This window comes from Oncorhynchus mykiss, chromosome 21, assembly GCF_057628025.1.
Source record: "Oncorhynchus mykiss isolate SJ-2025 chromosome 21, ASM5762802v1, whole genome shotgun sequence".
NCBI classification, from domain to species: domain Eukaryota; kingdom Metazoa; phylum Chordata; class Actinopteri; order Salmoniformes; family Salmonidae; genus Oncorhynchus; species Oncorhynchus mykiss.
This window is the reverse complement of record NC_143042.1, coordinates 21,747,366-21,769,774: the sequence shown is the minus strand read 5'-3', so window position 1 is coordinate 21,769,774 and position 22,409 is coordinate 21,747,366. Positions and strand designations below refer to the sequence as shown.

Below are 22,409 nucleotides of genomic sequence, written 5' to 3'. Positions count from 1 at the left end.
ACCTGTCTAGAAAAAAATTTAGATCACCTTTACTCCACACAAAGAGACAAATACAAAGCTCTACCTCCATTTTGCAAATCTGACCATAACTCTATCCTCCGGATTCCTGCTTACAAGCAAAAACTCAAAACAGGAAGTACCAGTGACGGAAGTGGTCCAATGAAGCAAATGCTAAGCTACAGAACTGTTTCACTAGCACAGACTGAAAATGCCATCAGATGAGTCCTGGAACAAATTCCAGAGTTCATCACATCAGCCACCGGCTTCATTAACAGATCCACAGATGACGCAATCTCTATTGCACTCCACACTGCCCTTTCCCACTTGGACAAAAGGAACACCTACGTGAGAATGTGGTTCAACACCAGTGCCCTCCAAGCTCATAGTTTTTTACATTTCTGTAATTTAGCAGACGCTCTTATTCAAAGCAACCAACAGTAGTGAGTGCATACGTTTTCGTATTTTCCGTACTGGTCCCCCATGGGATTTGAACACACAACCCTGGTGTTACCAAGCGCCATGCTTTACCAACTAAGCCACACAGGACCGATCATCACTAAGCTAAGGACAATGGAACTGAACACCTCACTCTGCAACTGGATCCTAGACTTCCTGATGGGACACTTCCAGGTGGTGAGGGTAGGCAATAACACATCTGACACGTTGACCCTCAAAACGGGGGGCACCTCAGGGGTGAAAGCTTAGTCCCCTCCTGTACACCATGTTCACCCATGACTGTGCGTTCGCTCAAAATGCTAAGTTTGCCAACGACATGACAGTGGTAGGCCTGATCACCGACAACGATGAGACAGTCTATAGGGAGGAGGTCAGAGACCTGGCAGTGTGATGCCAGGACAACAACCTCTCCGTCAACATCAGCAAGACAAAGGAGCTGATCAGGGACTGCAGGAAAAGGAGGACCGAGCACGCCCCCATTCACATCAACGGGGCTGTAGTGGAGCAGATCAAGAGCTTCAAGTTCCTCAGTATCCACATCACTAAGGATCTATCATGGTCCAAACACACCAACAGTTGTGAAGAGGGCACGACAACACCTCTTCCCTCTCAGGAGGCTTAAAAGATTTGGCATGGGCCCTCAGATCCTGAAAACGTTATACAGCTTCACCACCGAGAGCATCTTGACTGGCTGCATCACCACTTGGTATGGCAACTGCTTGGCATCCGACCGCAAGGCGCTACAGAGTGTAGTGCGTACAGCCCAGTATATCACTGGGGTCAAGCTCCCTGCCATCCAGGAACTCTATACCTGGCGGTGTCAGAGGAAGGTCCTAAATATTGGCAAAGACTCCAGGCATCCAAGTCATATACTGTTCTCTCTGCTACCGCATGGCAAGGGGTACCGATGCACCAAGTCTGGAACCAACAGGCCCTTGAATAGCTTCTGCCCCCAAGCCATAACATGGCTAAATAGTTAGATAAATAGTTAACCAAATAGCTACCTGGACCATCTGCATTGACCCTTTTTGCATACATTTGTCTGACTCACATTCCTAGTTATATTTACATATCTACCTCAATTATCTCGTACCCCTGCACATCGACTTGGTACTGGTACCCCTTGTACAGTCGTGGCCAAAAGTTTTGAGAATGACACAAATATACATTTTCACAAAGTCTGCTATCTCAGTTTGTATGATGGCAATTTGCATATACTCCAGAATGTTATGAAGAGTGATCAGATTAATTGAAATTAATTCCAAAGTCCCTCTTTGCCATGCAAATTAACTGAATCCCTCAAAACATTTCCACTGCATTTCAGCCCTGCCACAAAAAGACCAGCTGACATCATGTGTTGACGAGTGTTGACTGGAGATCACTCTGTCATGTTGATTGAGTTTGAATAACAGACTGGAAGCTTCAAAAGGAGAGTGGTGCTTGGAATCATTGTTCTTCCTCTGTCAATCATGGTTACCTGCAAGGAAACACGTGTCGTCATCATTGCTTTGCACAAAAAGGGCTTCACAGGCAAGGATATTGCTGCCAGTAAGATGGCACCTAAATCAACCATTTATCGGATCATCAAGAACTTCAAAGAGAGTGGTTCAATTGTTGTGAAGAAGGCTTCAGGCACCCAAGAGAGTCCAGCAAGCACCAGGACCGTCTCCTAAAGTTGATTCAGCTGCGGGATCGGGGCACCACCAGTACAGAGCTTGCTCAGGAATGGCAGCAGGCAGGTGTTAGTGCATCTGCACGCACAGTGAGGCAAAGGCATTTTGGAGGATGGCCTGGTGTCAAGAAGGGCAGCAAAGAAGCCACTTCTCTCCAGGAAAAACATCAGGGACAGACTGATATTCTGCAAAAGGTACAGGGATTGGACTGCTGAGGACTGGGGTAAAGTCATTTTCTCTGACGAATCCCCTTTCCGATTGTTTGGGGCATTCGGAAAAAAGCTTGTCCGGAGAAGACAAGGTGAGCACTACCATCAGTCCTGTGTCATGCCAACAGTAAAGCATCCTGAGACATTTCATGTGTGGGGTTGCTTCTCAGCCAAGGGAGTGGGCTCACTCACAATTTTGCCTAAGAACACAGCCATGAATAAAGAATGGTACCAACACATCCTCCGAGAGCAACTTCTCAAAACCATCCAGGAACAGTTTGGTGACGAACAATGCCTTTTCCAGCATGATGGAGCACCTTGCCATAAGGCAAAAGTGATAACAAAGTGGCTCAGGAAACAAAACATCAATATTTTGGGTCCATGGCCAGGAAACTCCCCAGACCTTAATCCCATTGAGAATTTGTGGTCAATCCTCAAGAGGCGGGTGGACAAAACAAAACTCCACAAATTCTGACAAACTCCAAGCATTGATTACGCAAGAATGGGCTGCCATCAGTGTGGTCCAGAAGTTAATTGACAGCATGCCAGGGCGGATTGCAGAGGTCTTGAAAAAGAAGGGTCAACACTGCAAATATTGACTCTTTGCATCAACTTCAAGTAATTGTCAATAAAAGCCTTTGACACTTATGAAATGCTTGTAATTATACTTCAGTATTCCATAGTAACATCTGACAAAAATATCTAAAAGACACTGAAGCAGCAAACTTTGTGAAAATTAATATTTGTGTCATTCTCAAAACCTTTGGCCACGACTGTATATAGCCAAGTTATCGTTACTCATTACTTTTATTATTATTATTATTAATTATTATTATTATTATTATTATTATTATTATTATTATTATGTGTTTTACTTTTTCATTATTTCTCAAATTTTTTCCTCTCTCTGCACTGTTTGGAAGGGCCCGTAAGTAAGCATTCAACTGTTAGTCCATACCAGTTGTTTACGATGCATGTGACTGATTCTATTTAAGTTGAAGTGAAAACACAGAATTATCACAACTGAGAATGAACACCGGTGCAGGCAGGATAAATAGCAGAGGAGAAATAGACAGAAAATTCCCTGTGTGTTTGCTCAGCAGCTTAACAGGTGCTACAGAGTAATAGGAGGCGGCTGCTTGCCTGCTAAGGCTAAGACGTAGAAGCAGAGGTTGATAAGAGACCAAGACTAAAGGCGGCAGGAGCAGACAGAGGAGCACAAAGACTAAAAAGGAAGGAAACAAAGCCTTGAAGGCTTTGCCGCCTCGCCAGTGAGCTATTTGAAGTGTGAATCAGAGGCCGGTGATCTGTTTCTCTCTGCTCTCACCCTGTTCTCTCTGCTCTTATCCCCCTCACTAAGAGCCAGCAGGTGCCTCATATCCTACGCTGAGGCGAAGAGGGATGGAAGTGGGAGGTAGAAAGGAAGAGAGAGAGAATGGCGTATTCATTAATTAACATTTCTGGTGAATGTGTGTGTGTGTCTCTCTCTGCCGGTCTGTGAATGTGCGTGTGCATGTACAGTTAAAGTCGGAAGTTTACATACAGTGGGGCAAAAAAGTATTTAGTCAGCCACCAATTGTGCAAGTTCTCCCACCTAAAAATATGAGAGGCCTGTAATTTTCTGTAAACGTTTTCTGTAAGTCTTCACAAGGTTTTCACATACTGTTGCTGGTATTTTGGCCCATTGATCCATGCAGATCTCCTCTAGAGCAGTGATGTTTTGGGGCTGTTGCTGGGCAACACAGACTTTCAAGTCCCTGGCGGCGTAGTGTGTTACTGATGGTAGGCTTTGTTACTTTGGTCCCAGCTCTCTGCAGGTCATTCACTAGGTCCCCCAGTGTGGTCAAAATGATCACAAGAACGGTGAGCAAAAATCCCAGAACCACACGGGGGGACCTAGTGAATGACCTGCAGAGAGCTGGGACCAAAGTAACAAAGCCTACCATCAGTAACACACTACGCCGCCAGGGACTTGAAAGTCTGTTGCCCAGCAACAGCCCCAAAACATCACTGCTCTAGAGGGGTGAGATCTTGCGTGGAGCCCCAGATCGAGGGAGATTATCAGTGGTCTTGTATGTCTTCCATTTCCTAATAATTGCTCCCACAGTTGATTTCTTCAAACCAAGCTGCTTACCTATTGCAGATTCAGTCTTCCCAGCCTGGTGCAGGTCTACAATTTTGTTTCTGGTGTCCTTTGACAGCTCTTTGGTCTTGGCCATAGTGGAGTTTGGAGTGTGACTGTTTGAGGTTGTGGACAGGTGTCTTTTATACTGATAACAAGTTCAAACAGGTGCCATTAATACAGGTAACGAGTGGAGGACAGAGGAGCCTCTTAAATAAGAAGTTACAGGTCTGTGAGAGCCAGAAATCTTGCTTGTTTGTAGGTGACCAAATACTTATTTTCCACCATAATTTGCAAATAAATTCATTAAAAATTCTACAATGTGATTTTCTGGATTTTCTTTCTCATTTTGTCTGTCATAGTTGAAGTGTACCTATGATGAAAATTACAGGCCTCTAATCTTTTTAAGTGGGAGAACTTGCACAATTGGTGGCTGACTAAATAAGTTTTTGCCCCACTGTATGCATCAGCAACCACAGCTAATGAAGTCACTGAAACCCTTAACAGTTGCAGTCTGTTTTGGAATGGGTGGCCAGTAATAAATTGGTCCTGAACATCTCTAAAACTTAGAGCATTGTATTTGGTACAAATCATTCAATAAGTGCTAGACCTCAGCTGCATCTGGTAATGAATGGTGTGGCTGTTGAACAAGTTGAGGAGACTAAATTACTTCGCGTTACCTTAGATTGTAAACTGTCATGGTCAAAACATATAGATTGAATGGTTGTAAAGATGGGGAGAGGTATAGCCGTAATAAAGAGATGCTCTGCTTTTTTGACACCACACTCCAAAAAGCAAGTTCTGCAGGCTCTAGTTTGGTCTAATCTTGATTATTGTCCAGTCGTGTGGTCCAGTGCTGCAAGGAAAGACCTAGTTAAGCTGCAGCTGGTCCAGAACAGAGTGACACGCTTTGCTCTTAATTGTAATCAGAGGGCTGATATAAATACTATGCATGCCAGTCTCTCTTGGCTAAGAGTTGAGACTGACTGCATCACTTATTTTTATAAGAAACAATGTGTTGAAAATCCCAAATTGTTTGCATAGTCAATTTACACACAGCTCTGACACACACATTTATCCCACCAGACATAGTCCCCAAATCCAGAACAAATTCAAGAGAACGTACAGTATTATATCCTTATTGCATGGAACTTCCTTCCATCTCATATTGCTCAAATAAACAGCAGACCTGGTTTCCAAAAACAGATAAAGCAACACCTCGCGGCACAACGCCTCTCCCCTATTTGACCTAGATAGTTTGTGTGTATTGATATATAGGCTACGTGTGACTTTTTAAAAATGTATGTAGTTCTGTCCTTGAGCTGTTCTTGTCTAATGATGTTCTGTATTATGTTTCATGTTTTGTGGACCCCAGGAAGAGTAGCTGCTGCTTTTGCAACAGCTAATGGGGATCCTAATAAAATACCAAAATCAGCACCATCTCTACCAGCAACTACCTACGGCATTTCAACTAGGCAGATTAGTCAATGGCTGCGGGTGGTAGAGACCTAAAGTACTGAGGCAGCAGTAGATCTGCCATTAGGGAGAGGAGGGACCTCAGGCAGGAAGGACACAGAGGAGATGACTCCGGAGGAGAGAGGAACAGTGGGTACGCTTATGTGATGCCCTTTTTGTGTAAGAGCTGTTTGAAAAGCCCACCTGAAATTGTACGGAGTGTACAAAACATTAGGAACACCTGGTCTTTCCATGACAGAGACTGACCAGGTGAATCCAGGTGAGCGCTATGATCCCTTATTGAAGTCACTTGTTATATCCACTTCAATCAGTGTAGATGAAGGGGAGGAGACAGGTTAAGTAATGATTTTTAAGCCTTGAGACAATTGAGACATGGATTGTGTATGTGTACCATTCAGAGGGTGAACGGGCAAGATAAAATATTTAAACGCCTTTGAACGGGGTATGGTAGTAGGTGACAGGCGCACCGGTTTATGTCAAGAACTGCAACGCTGCTTGGTTTTTTTCCAAGCCTGTGTATCAAGAATGGTCCACCACCCAAAGGACATCCAGCCAACTTGACAACTTTGGGAAGCAACTTTGGGAAGCTCTCTCTTTCCTCATATCTTTATTTTACTGTATCTCTTTCTCCAACTCCAGCTAACAACTAAGGAGGGTGAATGCTATTGTGTACCATCCCTGTAGCATTAAAGGCCCAGTGCAGTCAAACACGTGATTTTTCTGTGTTTTATATACATTTCCAACCTATGAGGTTGGAATAATACTGTGAAATAAAACATTTTTTAAAACAAATGATGATGCCTTTTTAGTGTAAGAGTTGTTGAAAAAGGCTGCCTGAAATTTCAGCTTGTTTTGGTTGGGATGGAATTTAGGCCTGCCTGGTGACATCACCAGGCAGTAAATTAGTTAATAAACCACTAAGAAAGATTTCCAAACCTCTCTGCCAATAACAGCTAGTTTTCAGTTTTCCCCTCCCCACTCAGACTTCTCCCAGACAGTCTTAGCAAAATTCTTGCTCGAGAAATTGTCCTTTGCTAAGAAACAATTTTTGGTTCCTTTTGACCATTTTAAATCGGAAACAATAATATTAAGGTACTTAATTGTCACCCTGTAAATGATTTGATATTGATATTTAAAAAAAACAGCTGCATTGGTCCGTGAATCACTGAGGAGGTAAGCGCTAACCACAGTGGTGCTAACGCTTGTTGAGAAACACAATAATACAGTAATTACGAGACATTGTGGCTGCTGTGGCAGCGTTACGGAGCGACTGTAGTAATGTTGTCCTACTCACTCCATCTCCATGCTCAGCAGCTCCAGGAGAGCGGTGAAGATGCCCATGTCATACAGCAGGAACACGTTGTGGCGAGACCAGTGGATCACGTCCGTGTCCGTGTCACACTCGTCAAACACCCCTGGGGAACGCCACACGCAGGTTTCAGATGCTCACTCACCACACAACGTTCTCAACGGACTCTGAAGGACTCGAGCATATATACTGTACATGTCCTCTGTTTCATGAGAAAATGTTGGTCAGAGAAATCGCACAGGAAATATTTAAATATCCCCTTAATCTCTTAGACGCATGTCAAAATATGCTACAGCCAAAGCAAATGATCTTGAAGTGTGCAGGGACGGTGATGATGATTACCCTGTGCCAGGTAGAGGATGGCCCGGGCCACCTTCAGCCTCTTGTCCCGGTCAGTGACCTCCAGAGCATCTAGTAGTCTCATCACATAGGACTTCTGCTGCTCCTGACCCAGCTCAATCCACCTCCTCCCCCGCACTGCAGAGAGACAGGGACAGAGTGAAAGAGACCAGGTCAGTCTTGGTGACTTTGTGTGACCTTGTGACCGAGCTTGTACGTCTGTCGCTCTCTTATTCTCGCTCACTCTATCCATTCACTTACTTCTCCCATTCCCTCACTACCTTATTTCTTCTCTATTCTCACTTTCTCTTTTCTTTGTCTGCTCTTTCTCCCTCTCCCCCTCCCTCCCTCTCACACCTGCAAAAGATTGACTGGGATCAGCTCTGGTCATTAAACTCACACTGACCCAGGAGCAGCTAGTGGTCTCAGAGTCAAAGTGACCTGGCTTCAGCTCACATGCATGGTCACAGCAGGCTATTTCAGCCCTGGCCAGGTATAGCAGTACACACACTGATCACTGATCACCCACTGTGAACGCTCACTAAAGAGAAAAGAATGCCAGGATCCAACATCAAGGCAACAACACCTTTGACTTCTAGGCTATGAGCGATTGAGTCCTAAAAGTGAAGAAGAGTGTATAAATAGGAATGTTTCTGACCTTTATTTTTTTTACCTCAACTCGTGATTCTTGTAGGACATCATAATCAATGGAATTGAAATAGCTAGTCAGTTCCCCTCTTTTAGTAGACATATTCTGACATGTAGTGCCTCCAGAAAGTATTCATACTTATTCCACACTTTGTTGTGTTACAGCCTGAATGCAAAATGTATTAAATCATTATTTTTACCCATCTACAAACACTGCGCCATAGTGACAAAGTGAAAACATATATTTTTTTACATTTTTGCAAACGTATCGAAAGTGAAATACAGAAATATCACATTTACATAAATTTACATAACTGTGAGTCTTTCCGGGTAAGTCTAAGAGCTTTGCATTCCTAGATTGTACAATATTTGCACATTATTATTTATTTGTATTTTTCAAGCTCTGTCATGTTGGTTGTTGATCATTGCAAGACAACCAGTCTTGCCATAGACTTTCAAGTTGTTTTAGGTCTAAACTGTAACAAGGCCACTCAGGGACATTCAATGTCGTCTTGGTGACTAACTCCAGTATATATTTGGCCTTATGTTTTAGGTTATTGTCCTGCTGAACGGTGAATTCGTCTCCCAGTGTCCAGTGGAAAGTAGACTGAATCAAGTTTTACTCTAGGATTATTATTCCGTTTCTTTACAACCCCCCCCCCCCAAAAAAAAACTCTAGTCTTTGACAAGCATATCCATAACATGATGCAGCCACCACCATGCTTGAAAATATGAAGAGTGGTACTCAGTGATGTGTTCATCCATCCTCAGTTCTCTCTTATCACACAGCCTTTAATCTCTAACTGTTTTAAAGTTGCCATTGGCTTCATGGTGAAATTCTTGAGTGGTTTCCTTCCTCTCCGGCAACTACAGTGGGGCAAAAAAGTATTTAGTCAGCCACCAATTGTGCAAGTTCTCCCACTTAAAAAGATGAGAGGCCTGTAATTTTCATCATAGGTACACTTCAACTATGACAGACAAAATAAAATAAAAAATTCCAGAAAATCACATTGTAGGATTTTTAATGAATTTATTTTCAAATTATGGTGGAAAATAAGTATTTGGTCAATAACAAAAGTTTCTCAATACTTTGTTATATACCCTTGGTTGGCAATGACAGAGGTCAAACGTTTTCTGTAAGTATTCACAAGGTTTTCACACACAATTGCTGGTATTTTTGCCCATTCCTCCATGCAGATCTCCTCTAGAGCAGTGATGTTTTGGGGGTGTTGCTGGGCAACATAGACTTTCAACTCCCTCCAAAGATTTTCTATGGTGTTGAGATCTGGAGACTGGCTAGGCCACTCCAGGACCTTGAAATGCTTCTTACGAAGCCACTCCTTCGTTGCCCGGGAAGTGTGTTTGGGATCATTGTCATGCTGAAAGACCCAGCCACGTTTCATCTTCAATGCTCTTGCTGATGGAAGGAGGTTTTCCCTCAAAATCTCACAATACATGGCCCCATTCATTCTTTCCTTTACACGGATCAGTCGGTCTGGTCCCTTTGCAGAAAAACAGCCCCAAAGCATGATGTTTCCACCCCCATGCTTCACAGTAGGTATGGTGTTCTTTGGATGCAACTCAGCATTCTTTGTCCTCCAAACACGACGAGTTGAGTTTTTACCAAAACATTCTATTTTGGTTTCATCTGACCATATGACATTCTTCCAATATTCTTCTGGATCATCCAAATGCTCTCTAGCCAACTTCAGACGGGCCTGGACATGTACTGGCTTAAGCTGGGGGACACGTCTGGCACTGCAGGATTTGAGTCCCTGGCGGCATAGTGTGTTACTGATGGTAGGCTTTGTTACTTTGGTCCCAGCTCTCTGCAGGTCATTCACTAGGTCCCCCCGTGTGGTTCTGAGATTTTTGCTCACCGTTCTTGTGATCATTTTGACCCCACGGGGTGAGATATTGCGTGGAGCCCCAGATCGAGGGAGATTATCAGTGGTCTTGTATGTCTTCCATTTCCTAATAATTGCTCCCACAGTTGATTTCTTCAAACCAAGCTGCTTACCTATTGCAGATTCAGTCTTCCCAGCCTGGTGCAGGTCTACAATTTTGTTTCTGGTGTCCTTTGACAGCTCTTTGGTCTTGGCCATAGTGGAGTTTGGAGTGTGACTGTTTGAGGTTGTGGACAGGTGTCTATTATACTGATAACAAGTTCAAACAGGTGCCATTAATACAGGTCACGAGTGGAGGACAGAGGAGCCTCTTAAATAAGAAGTTACAGGTCTGTGAGAGCCAGAAATCTTGCTTTGTTTGTAGGTGACCAAATACTTATTTTCCACCATAATTTGCAAATAAATTCATTAAAAATCCTACAATGTGATTTTCTGGATTTATTTCTTCTCGTTTTGTCTGTCATAGTTGAAGTGTACCTATGATGAAAATTAGAGGCCTCTCTCATCTTTTTAAGTGGGAGAACTTGCACATTTGGTGGCTGACTAAATACTTTTTTGCCCCACTGTAAGTTAGGAAGGAGGCCTGTATTTTTGCAGAGACTGAGTGCATTGATACACCATCCAAAGTGTAATTAATAACATCACCATGCTCAAAGGGATATTCAATGTCTGCTTTAAAAAAAAAGATATATTTTTTTTACCAATAGGTTACCTTCTTTGCGAGGCATTGGAAAACCTCCCTAGTCTTTGTGGTTGAATCTGTGTTTGAAATTCACTGCTGGGCCTGAAAGATAATTGTATTTGTGAGTAACAGAGATTAGGTAGTCATTCAAAAATCATGTTAACACTATTATTATACATACAACTTGTGACATGTTAAGCAAAGTTTTACACCTGAACGTAATTTAGGCTTGCCATAATAAAAGGGTTGAATACTTATTGACTCAAGACATTTCAGCTTTTCATTTTTAATTAATTTGTAAAAAAAAAAGTCTAAAAACATAACTCCACTTTGACATGGCGTATTGTGTGTAGGACTGTGGCACAAAATCAACTTTTAATCCATTTGAAATTCAGGCTGTAACACAACAACATTTGGAAAACGTGAGGGGGTGTGAATACTTGCTGAAAGCACTTTAACTCTGACAAAACTTCCCCTGTATAAAGTTCATCCCATGTAACTTTTAATGCGCAGCGCTGACAAGTGCTCTGATAATGGTCATTATGATAAAAGTGTGTGGAGAGTAGCGACACAGAGGACATGGGTGCATAACAGATTTAGCAGTGATGGAAAGTGGCAGTCTGGCAGATGTGTTAAAACATTGATGAGGGGCCCGGTCACCGTTTGACATATTTTAAACCCAGATACAGAGAGACAGCACATCTCCTATCTCTCTCTGCAGCACAGACAGCCAGCCAAGCTTTCCACTGATCCGCCCATTCATTCCTATTGGCTTTAGGGAAACAGAGTAGGGAAGGACAAGACCTAGCCTAGTTCTCTTAAGTCATGTAAATGTGCTGCAGATGCAACAAAGTTGCCCTTTGTGGACAATAAAGCTCTGTGGAACTGAATGTCTGGAGCTACACATTATGTATTATTACTCATTAAGAACCTTCCTTACTCCGCTTACTTCGCTAACTTCCTAAGCGGAGTAAGTTCACAACCACATTTGACAGTACAGCAACGAACTGGGCAGAGTTTCAGCGAATATGAGAGGGGTTGAATGAGTATGGAGATTAGATCAGCAAAATGGACACGGTCCAATTCATCCCGGTCAATATGATTCACATTAGGAGATGAAACAGAATCGACCGGCTGTATAATAACAATGCTCATGATACGGAACAGTTGGTCACAGCAGTCAGCTACGGCTGTTTAGCTGTGGTTTTGCAGCGCATAGATAAGGCAGCTCGGTTTGTCGTGGCGCTAAGAGAGACAGCGGTTGCAGAGCAGAGTTTGGCAAGATGTGTGTGTTCCTGTGTGTGTGTGTCACCTACTCCCAAAACCTCTAGCTGAAAGTGTCAGGTTAGAACAAGCAATCAGACACACACACCACTGTGCAGAACAGTTCCTTCTCTCCCTCTGAACCACTCACAGAAAAAGGGAAACGTTACACCTGGGAGCGGTCAATTAATCAGCTCCCTCAACCCTCTATCCCTTTCCCTCTGTCCTTCTCCCTCTTTCAGACTTTCTTTCTGAAGACTATTACTAGGGCGGGAATCCATTCCATTACACTTCTACATACTCTCTCTCTCTATCTATCCATCTCTCTCTCTGTAAACACTAGAATAACAGGCAAACACAGAGGGTATGCAAACAAACAGTGTGTTCAAGGTGAGTCAGAAAGCCCTTTGGCACACTCACTGCTTTAGAAAAAAAAATGAACGCACACGCACAAATTATGACCGCCACTGACAGACAGGAAGGTAACAGTACCATGGCTCCTGAAATCCTCCTCAAAGTAGTCCCTGTTGAGGGCGAACTCGGGCTCCTCCGTGTAACTGTATATCTCTGTGGACAAACAGGAGAGACAGGGGAACCATCAGACAGACAGGATGACATATAGTACTGTACTGAAGGATTCAACAGAGGTCATGAAAGACATCACGGGGTATACTGTAGTGGAAGCCCTGTATGGCTCAGTCGGTAAAGCATGGCACTTACAGTGCCAAGATGGTGGGTTTGACACGTCAAAATTATGGACGCAATGTGACTAGGTCTCTTTGGATAAAAGTATCTGCTAAATTGCATATATTATAATTTATGGGCTCCCGAGTGGTGCAGCGGTCTAAGGCACTGCATCTCAGTGTAAGAGGTGTCACTACAGTCCCTGGTTGGAATCCAGGCTGTATCACATACGGCCGTGATTGGGAGTCGCATAGGGCGGCGCACAATTGGCCCAATATCGTCCAGGTTTGGCCAAGGTAGGCCGTCATTGTAATTAAGAATTTGTTCTTAACCGACTTGCCTAGTTAATTAAAAGGTTAAATCAAAAATTAAAATAAATATAAGCCAACTGTTTCATTAAGTCCCTCTCATAAAACAAATACATTTTGGCTCCCAGTTATCCTTTCTGTAGAGTGTTTTTATTAGATTCATGACATCACTGACTAATCCTTCTTCAGCGAGTATACAGTAGTTAAATGTCAACAGTCACTGCAGCCTGAGGAACAGTCACAAGAGAGCAACTGTAGTGTCTGTGTTTGTGTAAGCTAATGTCTCAGCGGGACAAGCTACCTAACCAAAGCAGCTGCATTCAACAACGGAAAACTATGATCTTGCATTAAATCAAATCACATGTAGCTGCTGACAGTGCAGCACTGTACTACACTACACAGTAGCACATTTTGTTGCAGTGACTAGCTTCTGGTTATGAACAGAACATAAAGACAGAGCATATCCCTTGTGGGTATACTTGAACAGCAGTGATCACCAATTCTCCTGGAAAGCTACAGTGGTTGCCTTGCACGATTTTGCTCCAGCAACTGTTTCAACTGGACTTGATAATTAGTTGAATAAGGTGTTTTGCGGTTGGAACAAAAGCCCGCCCGGTAGCTGCCCAGGGTCTATGGTTGGTGACCGCTGGGTTAGGGTTTAAAGACCTTACCTGAGAGTTCAGTGGTCAGGCTGTCTGTGTCCCCATACTCAAACTCCAGGTTAGGGGACTCCATGGAGCTCTGAAAACAGAAAAACAACACTGAAGTCTAGGCAGAACCGCGAAGGGAAATGAAGGCACACTAACACGCACACACACACACACACACACAGCGTAAATCCGTGGTTATAATTCCTTTACAACCACAGAAATCACACAGTTCAGGTTCTTCCACTCACTGTTCTTCCTTCTCGGATGGGTAAGCACATTCGTTGAGCTTTCTTTTCCGCCTGGCTATGCAAATACAGGCAACAGTCGGAGTGGAAAAACTGAACGAGAGGGACGCAGGAGTCAACATGCCCTAGATTTCAGAGTGGGTTAACGTACGTATCCAGTTAAGGGTCTTTGATGCCGCTCTGACATTAGCCTCACCCCATGATTCCTGCTTGCCCTCTGGGCATTTTACTACAGGACCCCATAGTACACACACGCCTAGAGAGACACACACACACACACACTCTCAAACACAGTACGTACACACACACAGCATGGCGGGGATAAGGACAGAGGACCGAGCCCACCTCTGTTAGCCGTCATAGTTGCTTAAAGCATTATTTTCCCAGGTCGAGACAGACTGATACAGTATGCACGATCTCACCAGTTATCAAAGCACCGCAGAACAACAACATTCACATACTGCCAGCCAATACAAAAGGCCGTAGCACTTGGACAGAGACAGACTAGACTTTGAAATAGGTTAAGGACAGCTGTTAGTCAGCCTGGAGTGAGTGTCTCAGCAGCAATTTAGTGAGAGAAAATTACAGCTAATCACGGTCCTTAAATGGCATGTGTCAGTGGCGGAGCCGTTGCTGGAGTGCGAAGACTGTCTGTAGTTGTTTTTCATGCATCCTACCACAGAAGGGCAGCAAATGTCAGGGATAGCCTAACATCTGTAATTCATTGGAATCTGAAGCACCCAAAAGCCTCAGAAAATATCTGTCAGATTAGGTTGAGATTCAATAGGAGCGATTGAAAATGTAAGAATCGTTTGGCCTAATGACTTGTTCATTTAAAATACATTGGGCCCAGATCCAACTCCAGATGGAGACTTGTGTATTATGAGGTGGTTTTCAGTTCCAAACACCATCAGTGCTAAAACGTACTAGAGCGTACTAGAGCAATGCCTTTTGCACACATTGTATATAGACTCCCCCTTTGTTTTCTACTGTGTTATTGACTTGTTAATTGTTTACTCCATGTGTAACTCTGTGTTGTCTGCTCATACTGCTATGCTTTATCTTGGCCAGGTCGCAGTTGCAAATGAGAACTTGTTCTCAACTAGCCTACCTGGTTAAATAAAGGTGAAATAAAAAAAATAAAAAATAATAAAAAAACTCAGCAAAAAAATGAAACGTCCTCTCACTGTCAAGTGCGTTTATTTTCAGCAAACCTAACATGCGTAAATATTTGTATGAACATAACAAGATTCAACAACTGAAACATAAACTGAACAAGTTCCACAGACATGTGACTAACAGAAATGGAATAATGTGTCCCTGAACAAAGGGGGGGTCAAAATCAAAAGTAACAGTCAGTATCTGGTGTGGCCACCAGCTGCATTAAGTACTGCAGTGCATCTCCTCCTCATGGACTGTACCAGATTTGCCCGTTCTTGCTGTGAGATGTTACCCCACTCTTCCACCAAGTCACCTGCAAGTTCCCGGAACATTTCTGGGGGGAATGGTCCTAGCCCTCGCCCTCTGATCCAACAGGTCCCAAACGTGCTCAATGGGATTGAGATCCAGGATCTTTGCTGGCCATGGCAGAACACTGACATTCCGGTCTTGCAGGAAATCACACACAGAACAACAGTATGGCTGGTGGAATTGTCATGCTGGAGGGTCATGTCAGGATGAGCCTGCAGGAAGGTTACCACATGAGGGAGTAGGATGTCTTCCATGTAATGCACAGCGTTGAGATTGCCTGCAATGGCTACAAGCTTAGTCCGATGATGCTGTGACACACCGCCCCAGACCATGACGGACCCTCCACCTCCAAATTGATCCCGCTCCAGAGTTCAGGCCTCGGTGTAACGCTCATTCCTTTGACGATAAACGCAAATCCAACCATCACCCCTGGTGAGACAAAACTGCGACTCGTCAGTTAAGAGCACTTTTTGCCAGTCCTGTCTGGTTCAGCGATGGTGGGTTTGTGCCCATAGGCGACGTTGTTGCTGGTGACGTCTGGTGAGGACCTGCCTTACAACAGGCCTACAAGCCCTCAGTCCAGCCTCTCTCAGCCTATTGCGGACAGTCTGAGCACTGATGGAGGGATTGTGCGTTCCTGATGTAACTCGGGCAGTTATTGCCTTACTGTAACTGTCCTGCAGGTGTGATGTTCGGATGTACCAATCCTGTGCAGGTGTTGTTACACGTGGTCTGCCACTGCGAGGATGATCAGCTGTCCGTCCTGCCTCCCTGTAGCGCTGTCTTAGGCGCCTCATTGCAATTCATTGCCCTGGCCACATCTGCAGTCCTCATGCCTCCTTGCAGGCACATTCACGCAGATGAACAAGGACCCTGGACACCTTTCTTTTGGTGTTTTTCAGAGTCAGTAGCAAGACCTCTTTAGTGTCCTAAGTTTTCATAACTGTGAACTTAATTGTCTACAGTCTGTAAGCTGTTAGTGTCTTAACCATTCTACAGGTGCACGTTCATTAATTGTTTATGGTTCATTGAACAAGCATGGGAAACAGTGTTAAAACCCTTTACAATGAAGGTCTGTGAAGTTATTTGGATTTTTACGAATTATCGTTGAAAGACAGGGTCCTGAAAAAGGTATGTTTATTTTTTTGCTGAGTTTACATGTGATATGAGTAATATAAGATATGTAAACATTATTAAAGTGGCATTATTTAAAGTGGCATTGTTTAAAGTGACTAGTGATCCATTTATTAGTGTCCAGTGATTGGGTAACAATGTCAGCAGCAGCCTCTCGGAGTTAATGATTTCTGTTTAGCAGTCTGACGGCCTTGAGAGAGAAGCTGTTTTTCAATCTCTAGGTCTCAGATTTGATGCACCTGTACTGACCTCCCCTTCTGGATGATAGTGGGGTGAACAGGCAGGGGCTTGGGTGGTTGTTGTCCTTGATGAGCTTTTTGGCCTTCCTGTGACATCAGGTGTTGTAGGTGTCAAATTTTCAGTCTCCTGAGTTTGAAGAGGCGGTGTTGCGCCTTCTTCACCACACTGTCTGTGTGGGTGGACCATTTCAGTTTGTCTGTGATGTGTACGCAGAGGAACTTAAAACTTTCCAACTTCTCCACTGCTGTCCCTTCAATGTGGATAGGGGGGTGCTCCCTCTACTGTTTCCTGAAGTCCACAATCATCTCCTTTTGTTTATGTTGAGTGAGAGGTTGTTTTCCTGACACCACACTCGAGTGCCCTCACCTCCTACCTGTAGGCTGTCTCGTCATCGTTGGTGTTCAGGCCCTTTACTGTTGTGTTGTCTGCAAACTTGATTATTGAGTTGGATGCCTGCATGGCCACGCAGTCGTGGGTAACAAGGAGTACAGGAGAGGGCTGAACACACAACATTGTGGGGCCCCAGTGTTGCGAAGTGGAGATGTTGTTTCCTACCTTCACCACCTGGTGGCAGCCCATCAGAAAGTCCAGGACCCAGTTGCACAGGGCGTGGTTGAGACCAAGGCCTCCTTCTTGATGATGAGTTTGGAGGGTACTATGGTGTTGAATGCTAGCTGTAGTCAATAAACAGCATTCTTACATAGGTATTATTTTTGTCCAGATGGGATAGGGCAGTGTGCAGTGTGATTGTGTCATCTGTGGACCTGTTTGGGCGGTATGCAAACTGAAGTGGGTCTAGGGTGGCCGGTAAGGTGGTGATATGATCCTTGACTAGTCTCTCAAAGCACTTCATGATGACAGAAGTGAGTGCTGTCTCCCCACCCCTCCTGTCTCAGCCTCCAGTATTTATGCTGCAATAGTTTATGTCTCTCGGAGGACCTGGGCCCTAGGACCATGCCTCAGGACTACCTGGCCTGATGACTCCTTGCTGTCACCAGTCCACCAGGTCATGCTGCTGCTCCAGTTTCAACTGTTCTGCCTGCGGCTATGGAACCCTGACCTGTTTAATGGACATGCTACCTGTCCCAGACCTGCTGTTTTCAGCTCTCTAGAGACAGCAGGAGTGGTAGAGAGACTCTGAATGATCGGCTATGAAAAGCAAACTGACATTTACCCCTGAGGTGCTGACCTGTTGCATCGTCTACAACCACTGTGATGATGATTATTATTATTATTTTTATTTTTTTATTTTTTTGACCCTGCTGGTCATCTATGAACATTTGAACATCTTGGCCATGTTCTGTTATAATCTCCACCCGGCACAGCCAGAAGAGGACTGGCCACCCCTCATAGATTGGTTCCTCTCTAGGTTCTGGCATTTCTAGGGAGTTCTTCCTAGCCACCGTGCTTCTACACCTGCATTGCTTGCTGTTTTAGGCTGGGTTTCTGTACAGCACTTTGTGACATCAGCTGATGTAGGAAGGGCTTTATAAATACATTTGATAGATTTCTATGTCTTCACTATTATTATACAATGTAGAAAATAGTGAGAATAAAGAAAAACCCTTGAATGAGTAGGTGTATTCAAACTTTTGACTGGTACTGTACAGATTACCTTAATTACCTCAACTAACCTGTGCCCCCGCTCAGTGACTCTGTACCAGTACCCCTTGTATATAGCCTCGTTACTGTTATTTTATTGTTGCTCGTTATTTTTCTATTTTCTTATTTTTTATTTATGTATTTTTTTTAACTTCAGTTAATTTTAGTAAATACTTTCTTAAAACTGCGTTGTTGGTTAAGGGCTTGTAAGTAAGTATTTCACTGTAAGGTCTACCTACACCTGTTGTATTCAGCGCATGTGACAAATAACATTGGATTTGATTTGATTAGAAACCACATCTTAAATTTCAGCTCACGATTGCTTGATTGGGATAATAATTAAACACAGGTATGTCTAATTGGCTTAGTCCCCCTGCAGATGAGATGAGAGGATGCCACAAGGTTGTGTCTGTTGCACGGGAAACTAAGGTTGGTGTTGTTATTGCTCTGAATAGAGCTCTTTCATGTTTGTTTGAAGGAGAGTGGGGAATTTGGTGTCTCTCACTCAGCTACCCGTGGGCATCAACAAATCGCTCTCTCCCCCACCCCCTCCAGCTTGCTATGAACACTAACCTTCCTTCCACACTGGCACAGTGAACCCTGCGCTCCACCGTCAGTGTGTGAAAACACTGGGCATCCCGTCAAAATCCCCACCAGCCCCCATCCCCCCTCTTCTCATATAAGCATATGTTAAAAATAACCTATGACCGAAGCCAGCCGGCCAAGCCAATGGGCCAATGCAACAATCAACTCTAACACAGATCACATGAGGAATAGCCTGGACAAAGCAATAGAATTACGTGGGATGATCATCTCATATCGACTATGATGACTTAGGCGTGCATTGTGTGGCTTGAGCACTGAATGTAGTCTTAGCTACTTGACTACACCGAGTTCTGTTTACAGATGCATTAGCCTGCTTTAAAATAAGCCATTGGTAAAGAAATGAGCCAACTGGATCCTTCTTTAGATTTCACCAGTGTGGAGATGAGGTTTCATGCATTTATTTCATGCCCATCAACCATCATTGAAACCCCCCACCTCTGTCCTGGAAAGCTTGAGGCTGGAGGGGAAATATGCTCTAATTCCTTTTTTGTATCATTTTTTCCCCCACCATATAATATGCCCAACAAACACGATCCAGGATATGATTGGTGTGATTTCACTGGATAGATGTAGGCTACCCACCACCACAGTTTGCCCACTAGCAGGGCTAGGCAACCTAGTCTGGATCTGGGTTACACTGCCAAGACATGAATCCAAAATGCAATTGATTTGTTTTCATTTTTAATGGCTGAATGAATTAGTTATTAGAACAACTATATGCTGTATCCTAGAGGTATGGAGCATAATGTCAAGCATGTTTACTTGAAAGCAAGCATATAATTAGAGAAACATTTTGAAAACCTGTTAGTGTGTTTTAAAAAAAAATCCAGTTAGTAATTACATCTTAATATGTAATAATTGAGAAACTAGCTAATAGCCTATGCCTTATTCTATCAATTTCAAATCCACTCTTCTGCACTGACAAATAAATGCAATTTAAAAATGTAATTGATTCACAAACTGGAATATCTACATATAGGCTGCTGCCCGAGCATATGGGACAAATAAGTACACACCGAATGATTTCTTCTTCTTCTTCTTATATCCCCAACATCACTACTGTGTACATAAACCTACTGTATATTTGCCAATTTGACACTGGTCTACGATGTCATGCACAAATACACAGGCATCGGCTGCAAGAGAAGATTCGACCACAAAACGTCCTGGACATTGACAGTCACATTAGCTACCTGTATTTGCCACGTTCAGAATTAACCATAAACTTACGGTATTTATAGCATCCACTTGCTCGGTCACCAAAATAACAACCTGGGCTGCATGCTTTCAAAAGCGGCTCTGTGGCAAAAGGGCATTTAAAGCTCCCCAGCAACAACAAACCACACGGACATGGACCTCTCTACACTGGCTCAACGAGTAGCTAGCTACAAACTGTCTTTACCTCCCAATCCTTCAGCAGATAGATTCACGAACATATATCTCCCATTAGGCAGAAGCCTTTTGTTTGTTGCAGTTATATGTTAATATAATGAATGATAGGTACCTCCATTTCGTCTGCCTGCATCTTTCTGTGTTGGTTCGTTCACTTTTTCTGCAGCTTGTGCATTCCGGTAAGGTTCGAGCCTGACAAACTGTAACAGATTTCAGTATTCCAAGTTCAGGAAACCCGTCCCCGTTAGTGTGATTGGTTGACTGGACGCCAGAGAGGGCGGGGTTAACTTCTACTGTAAATGGTGACAGGCGGGTTGGTTTTACCCGCGAGTGAATCAGTCGAGTAGAGGATCTTCGAATGCGGTCAATTAATTGGTGCTGATGCTGAGTGTTCCATAATGGCACCTACATTAGAAACATTGTTCGTTTCGGTGGATTTCAATGAAACATTTGCTATTATAGCTTAGTATTGATAGGCTATTCAATTGTATCTATGTGCTTGAATGTAACCATAACGTCTTCACACAGCTGTTAAATCCATCTTGTTCTGTCAGAATGACTGGATTGTGTATAGATTATCTGTCATATCCTGATATCCTCCACACCTTTGTCAGAGTGGGCATTTCAATCAATCCAAGACCCGAGACAAGACACAAAACCTATGAGTCAATAAAATTATTTTATATCAGCCTAGTAACAAACCTGATTAAATGAATCAAGAGCTTGATGACCATTTGACGAATCGGGTATGTTATCGCTGGGCCAGAACAAAAGCCTGCTTCCAGGATCATGATTGAAGAACACTGCTCCAGAGGGAATTTAATATTCCCCCCAAACATCCATCCCTTGAGGCAGGCTGCCACATTGAGTGGTGGTAATGTAGGGGTCGGAGAGGGGTGACGACAGACTAGACCACTCCACGGTTATTCTCATCCCACCACCGCTACAGTGACCTGAGTGAATTATTGATTAGTGACTGTAGCAGGGGGCTGCTTGATGTAGATTGCCCCCCCCCCCCCCCCTCCGTAACAACACCCCTGACTGAGAAAAGCACTTAACGTGATCTGATTGGAGTGTACAGTTTGAGAGCGCAAAGGTCATATGTTTCACGTGCGTGAACTTGACACATGGTGGCTGGTTGGGTGCGAGGGTGTTTATACTGTATGCAGGGATTTATTGATGAAGAACACCGGTCAAAACAAACATGATTATGTGAAATGCACCTGTGTTAATGTCATTCTTTTGAGGCCACCTTCACTGGGTTACTATTTCCTCTTTCTTATTAGCACCTTTTTTAAACTCTGCATGGTTGGGAAAGAGCTCATACGTAAACATTTCACTAAAGTCTACACCTTTTGCATTCTGCTCATGTGACAAACACATTTCATTTCCTGATATGGTTAATATTGGTGGCTTTTAAGGACCAAAACAACAGTTTAATTATGAATCTTGCGTTTTTACCTTTGTGTGTCAAACCTTTCACATTAACGGAGTGAAGTCAGGGTGTGTTGCATGAGCGGGATAAAAGGCAGTCAACATCTGATTGTGTGTGTGTGTGTGTGCTTCAGGGTGCTGGTGCAGAGTGGGTTCGCTCTGATTAGGTCACTCACTACGACTGTGACTGAGTCGCGACAACAGCTGCTTCCAAGTGCTCTCGACACCCCCAGTGTCACCCCCTGTCACTGTGTCATCTGGCAACACAGTCATCCATTTCATCTGAGCGCATACCCCAATTATAACCCCGTGACAGAGTAAGTATCCAAACTTATGAGTTCTGAGAACATAATTTAAAGACAGAATCTATCGTGTTGAGTCACTGAATAACCCGTGTTAATGTTAGAAGCACGTGTTCTTCACAACCGCAGTAATACGTCTTATAGGACACATGGCTTGTAAATAACATTGTGGGAACATAACCTAAACCAATCCTGTAAAACCAAACACTGGTACCAGCGCCTTGTAATCAAATCATCCAAGCTATAGTGAAACGCCCT

General features: G+C 43.6%; 1 protein-coding gene across 7 annotated transcripts in view; it reads right to left on the bottom strand.

Moving 5' to 3' along the window:
* Positions 1–20,771, bottom strand: part of LOC110500229 (striatin-interacting protein 1 homolog) — a 35,215-nt gene extending 14,444 nt beyond the window's left edge. For 2 of the 7 annotated variants that reach the window (XM_021577472.3, XM_090214236.1), the window contains exons 1-5: positions 13,975–14,247; positions 13,748–13,817; positions 12,577–12,651; positions 7,588–7,722; positions 7,231–7,351 (exon numbers count right to left, since the gene is read on the bottom strand). In XM_021577472.3, coding sequence (XP_021433147.3) covers positions 7,231–7,351; positions 7,588–7,722; positions 12,577–12,651; positions 13,748–13,817; positions 13,975–14,004 — 431 coding nt within the window. In that variant the 5' untranslated portion in view covers positions 14,005–14,247. Of the gene's footprint in view, positions 1–7,230; positions 7,352–7,587; positions 7,723–10,851; positions 10,924–12,576; positions 12,652–13,747; positions 13,818–13,974; positions 14,279–20,527 lie in introns of those variants that run through there. The other 5 variants (XM_090214232.1, XM_090214233.1, XM_090214231.1 and 2 more) reach the window with 5 other exon arrangements.
* Positions 20,772–22,409: the final 1,638 nt, after the last annotated feature.